At 51.0% G+C, this 5,638-nt stretch overlaps 1 protein-coding gene across 1 annotated transcript; it reads left to right on the top strand.

The window, feature by feature from the left end:
• Nucleotides 1-2,440: 2,440 nt before the first annotated feature.
• On the top strand, nucleotides 2,441-5,343 carry tmem74 (transmembrane protein 74). Its single transcript, XM_029245973.1, has 2 exons — nucleotides 2,441-2,806; nucleotides 3,621-5,343. Exon 2 carries the CDS (start codon nucleotides 3,671-3,673, stop codon nucleotides 4,490-4,492), a length of 822 nt encoding a protein of 273 aa, XP_029101806.1. The 5' UTR covers nucleotides 2,441-2,806; nucleotides 3,621-3,670; the 3' UTR covers nucleotides 4,493-5,343.
• The last annotated feature ends 295 nt before the right edge of the window (nucleotides 5,344-5,638 follow it).

The raw sequence follows: 5,638 nt of genomic DNA, 5'->3' as shown, positions 1-5,638 counted from the left end.
AGTCATTAAATCTAAAAAAAAAACATTGAAAGTAAGTTAAACTCAAAAATAAAAAAATACCAAATAAAAATCCCCCTTCAACAGCAAACCTTAATATTTAATAGTAATAATGTCAGCAAAGCCAAGGATCTGTCGTCAGATGACAGGAACCTGAGGCTGGTGGAGAATCTCCCAGGAGCACAGTGCTGGGGGGGCGGCTCCAAGCACTCTTATTGCTCTGATTTTTCACATGTTCATATTTATGCAAATTTCTTTGAGTTGTAACCACATCTTTCTTCGTTATTGTAAAGATCTTTGAGAAACAGCTGTTAAATGTGTCAGCAGTTCTTACAATGCCATTATATTAATCACTCATAATGGTCGTAACCCCTCTCTGCCGAATTATTCATAAAGTATAATTAGTGACAAATGAATTGTAAATGGGGGGAGCGTAGCGGTGTGACTGGGTCAGCCGGTGCCCGCTGTGTCCTGCTTGGGGTGCCTTGTGACGGACTGGCGTCCCGCCCCGGGTGTGTCCCCTCCCCCGCCTCGGCCCTGCGCCCTGCGCTGCCCGGTCAGACTCCGGCTCGCCTCGAGACAAGCGGTTGTTGATGATGGATGGATGAATTGTAAATGAGATCAGAGAAACCCACTTGTAACAATATTGCCTTTCAGGAGAAACATGTCTGAAACTGATAGGTAAGGCCTTCCTTTGCCTTTTTGGCTTTTAGCACTTTTTTATTACAGGCCTCATTATTGTGATAGATGACAGCTTTACAGGCCAGAACTCAGCTCAATATTGTGTCATTAGGGTCACTCCGAGGGCACATTTAGGACAAGGCTCAGGTGGTCCTCCTGGCTTGGCAATGCTTTAATTGAAGAGTGGACCGAAGCTCGACCAGACGAAGTCTTCAAAAGCTTCACAAAGTGCTTTGAAACTATCAGCGAACTCAGAGTAGGGGCAACAAGGGGCGTAGTGGTTAGAACTGTTCTCTTACAAGTAAAGGACCTCAGTTCCAACCCCTAAGGTACCTGCTCTGAATTGATACAGTGAAAATTACTCTTCTGCATATGGAGAAAAGTCTCAGAAAAGTAAGTTGGACCGAGATGCTATTAATTTCTTGGAATAAAGGCATCTTTTATTCATCACTAGATGTATCCGTGGCTTTTGTTAGGAAAGTGTGCGTCAGGGGAACTGAGGCAGCTTGAATTGCAAAGCTGGCTCTTGGTGGGCTTTGCTCTCTTTGTTATGTCTACAGCATCTTTCGAGGAGTATTGATTCATACAGCCAAGCTGAAGGTGCCAGACCACTTGGCCACGTAATCCTCCCCAGCCTTTTGTCTTCAATTCCAGCTTCATTTAAGAAGAAATTGTAATAATGCCCTCAGTCTCATTGTCGAGACTCCCGCAAAAAGGGCCCTTTTCGGCATCAGCGCAGTGTTCTGGCCACGTTTTCATTATTAGGAGTTTAATATATAAGAAGGAAACCCAACCATGGTAATTTGGAGTCTTTCTGTTTACGCTGTATGGTCCTGAAAAGACTTCATAAACAATAACCGTAACCCTAGCCTTAACCCTAACCCTAACCCTAGCCCTAGCTCTAGCCCGAACCCTCTGGATGTTATATAATCACATCAAAGTCAAGTCCTTCTCTGAAGGTCCACACTCCAACATGATGTTTTACAGCATTAACTCCACGTTTCCTCTCAGCGATGTGGTGATTCATCCAGGCTCCCCTGCAGGCTTCCTTTAAATTATATGCATGACATACTTTCTAGAGCTTTTCTATTGTGTGTAAAATCCATTCCTACAACGGCTGTGCTTTGCTGAATGTGAACGACACTCCTGTACGCTGGATATAACTCTGCTCAAGTTCGTAATACGGCTGAAGTTCACGAGGAGCTGCTGCTCAGGTTGGTTGGATGTGTTTCTGCCAAGAGGACTGATGTCTTTCCTTCACCTTCATATGCTATTTCATTCCCTTTATTGACCAGTCCCCTTTGTACAAAGTGTCTTACAGTGTTAATCAACTTTGCTGAAAATGCATCACTGTAGCAGGGTATTCTTACCGCATCAGATCAGGGTAAAAACCTGGATCACGGGTCGCACAGAAGAAGAAGAAGAAGGCAACAACCCTAACTACTATGCCACCTGTTGGCCATGGCGTGTTTTCACTGTCTGGTGCGATTTTAATTGTTCAGTGCAGTCCAGTATAGCCGCTGTCTACGAAACACTTGTACCCCGCAGTATGGGACAAATGCTACCGCAGTTACTGCGTTTTCCTTTCATGGGAAACAGTCCTGCTGTAGTTCTTGCTGTGAAATGCACTTTTTGCTCCATCCACAGAACTCCTACCCACCTGAACAGAGGCCATGTAGTTATTTGCATTTTAAAAGCTATTCATTATTATTATTATTATTATTCTTATTTAATTTATTCAGTTATTGTGTTTCAGCGGCATCGTTTTTACATTTTCTTCAATTTCATTGCCTTACAGATGAAAAAGGGAACGCCGTGCGCTGCCATGACTACAACGCCCATGGTTCCGCGGCCGCGCTCGCTCCCGGTGCCTCGGTGATGCGCGTGATGCCGCGTGAGCGCTGGGAGTCCCGCGTCCCGGGCGATCGCTCCGCAGTGAGTCTCCTCGTGGAGCCGGGAGGCGCCCGCAGAAACCCGGCAGAAACCCGGCAGAAACCCGGCGGAGCCCCGGCCGGAGCCGCTTCCTTTCGCTCCGCGCCGCTGGAAGGAGGAGGAGGAAGAAGAGGAGGAGGAGGAGGAGGAGGAGGAGGAGCGGCCGGGGATGTCAGTAAGGAGAGACACAAAGAAGGTATCTCCTTTCCTTTCCTTTCCTTTCCTTCCACTCTCCTCTCCTCCTTTCTCCTTTCTTTCTTTCCTCTCTCCTCTCCTCTCCTCTCCTCCTCCTTCTCCTCCTCTCCTCTCCTCTCCTCTCCTCCTCCTTCTCCTCCTCTCCTCTGCTCTCCGACGCGCAAAGGCGCAAAAAAGACGCACAAATGAGGCGCGATTCTGTCACACGTTCAACTTACGGCTCCTTCCTTCATCAATCCGTTTGCGCGGCTGGAAAAGTGGCCACGAGGTCGCAGTCCGGACGAACGGAAGCTCTGGTGTCTGGAACTATACATTATTAACGTTAATACGGAGCTTTGAGAAAATTAAAAAAAGATAAATAAATTTGGCTGTCCTCATGCATTCAGTTCAAGTCTGGAAAAAATGCGTAAAAATGGTTAAATCTTTATTATTATTATTAGAAATGTGTATTTCGAATTTTGCTCATAGCTTTAGTTAAATAAATCCATATGGGTCACCCAGCGGCGCCACCGGACCGGTGCTGAACAGGGTTGTGGGCTCTGAACAATCACCCATCATCCACGGGTTCGACCCGCTCTCCTAGTTGGATCCCGATGCAGCCGGACAACCGGTGACGCGAATCTCCTCGGATGGGGGAGGGAAGGACGGCCGTCCCTCAAACGACAGTAAACTTTGCTCATTGCGTTTAGGGTGGCTCCCTGGTGGGGGGGCACGAGGATGCGCGCGGAGCGGATGACGACGACGACGACGCGTCAGCCGCGTCTCCGTGCGCCAGCGTGTGACGGTGTGTGTGCTCGCGTGTCGTGCTCTCGCAGGGAACCCGGGAACGTCCTGACACCGCGGAGGAAACGCTCGAGACGCTTCCATGGAGCTCCTGCGCGTGCACCGAGACAAAGCGTCCCCTCCGGGGAGCGGTCCGCCCGGGGAGGACGAGCGGGGAGCGGGGTTCAAAGGGCACGGCGATTCGGCGCCGGACAAGGAGATCCGAGTGTGCTGCGACGAAGAGCTGGAGACCTCCTTCGCGTACGTCGACGAGAACGTGAACCTGCGGCGGGGCCCCGCCGCCCTCGGCCTCCGGGAGCTCTCGCTGACGTCCGACGACGAGCTGGCGTCCGAGAGCTCGGGCAAGGTGGACTACGGCTTCATCGGCGCCGTCACCTTCCTGGTGACGGGCATCTCGCTGGTGGCCATCTCGTACGCGGTGCCGCGGGAGGTGCGCGTGAGCCCCGACAGCGTGTCCGCCAGGGAGATGGAGCGCCTGGAGAGGGAGAGCGCGCGGATCGGCGCCCACCTGGACAGGTGCGTCATCGCGGGCCTCTGCCTCCTGACGCTGGGCGGCGCCGTGCTCTCCACCTTGCTCATGATCTCCATGTGGAAGGGCGAGATGTACCGCAGGAAGGCGTTCGCCTACTCCAAGCACAAGGCCAAGCTCTACGGCTCCGTGAGCCTGCGGACGAGGTCCAGCCCGGCTCGGGCCGCGTCGCCGCTCTCCGTGGACGAGGACGGCGCTGCGTCCGCGGGCGAAAGCGCCGCCTCTCGCCAGCACCCCCCCCCGCCTGCCAGACTGAAACATGTTCGTCCCCCGCTCTCCCCCAAGCTGAGAATTTGCCGGAACGCTCGAGGACTCGCTCGCAGTCGGGGAGCGATAACGTCGTCTTATACCTCTCCGCTTCGAAGGGATACTTAGCACTTTTGTTAGAGCTCCTTAAGTGTGACGTTTGGGGGGAAAACGTGACGGCGCCCGGGGACAGGAAGCCACGCCCCCTTTTCTCACGTCGCGTTGACGTCCAGCTCAACTCAAACTAACAGCCATGGACAGTAACCGCTCTCTTAACCGCAGTGGGCTGCGCTTATTTCGCTCCTGTTCCTGTTCCGCTCGGAAGGAGAAGAGGGAAAAGAAACCGCTGAGAACGTAACCAACTAACCCTAATCAACACTGGAAGAATTCGCAGAGACACACTGACATGTGTTCACACTAACGCACGCATGTATACACAAACACCCCAGGCTGCACCAGAACTATATGGGCTTTATTATTGGGGGTGGAGCTTTTTACATCCAGCGGGTGGCGCAGCGGTTAGAGCTGTCACCTTATTATCGGGTGAACCTGGGTTCGAATCCCACCTCTTGCTGTAAGGCCCTTGATCGTGGTCCCTGCCCTGCATTGATGTAGTGACTTACCCAGCTGTAGAAATGGGTAAATCAGTGTAAAAAGCTGAATGTATGACTCCAACATTGTACATCACTGTAAACAAAGGCATCATGTACATAAGCGGTAAAATTTCAAAGTCATTGCAGGGTTACTCATGTTTACCGTGTCTGTCTTTTACCACAAAATAAGTGCTTCAGATGTGCTGCTTTTCTCAGGAATTCCTTCTGCCGGGAAACACAATCCCGCCTGCAGCACCGGGCCACCCAGGAGGCTCTCGCACCTCTTCACTCGGGGGGGGGACGCGTCGGGGGTAGCAGGTGGCGTAACACAACTTTTGCTTTCCGGCTGAAGAACCTGGGTTCAAATCCCAGTCGAGTTAACCTGAATTAATGCAGTAAAAGCTCTATAAACAGCTAATGAGTGTACAAACCTCACATTGTAATTTGCTTTAAAGAAAAATACACACACACACAGTGTGAAACCGCTTTACCCGACCAGGGTCGCGGCGAACCAGAGCTACGTTATTGTTATTATTATTATTATTATTATTATTATTATTGTTATAACATGGGGGTGTTTTTGACCCGGCCCTGATGACTCCCTCACACACACACACACACACACACACACACACACAGAGGCACCACTCTGGACACTCTGCATGCCACTGGACTTCCAGCT

This window comes from Scleropages formosus, chromosome 18 (genome assembly GCF_900964775.1).
Source record: "Scleropages formosus chromosome 18, fSclFor1.1, whole genome shotgun sequence".
In the NCBI taxonomy this organism is placed as follows: domain Eukaryota; kingdom Metazoa; phylum Chordata; class Actinopteri; order Osteoglossiformes; family Osteoglossidae; genus Scleropages; species Scleropages formosus.
The sequence above is the reverse complement of the archived record's forward strand: the minus strand, read 5'-3'. Positions and strand labels throughout refer to the sequence as shown.

Bases quoted from the DNA above. Each gene is read 5' to 3' on its own strand.
- tmem74 (XM_029245973.1), top strand. From the start codon at position 3,671: ATGGAGCTCCTGCGCGTGCACCGAGACAAAGCGTCCCCTCCGGGGAGC.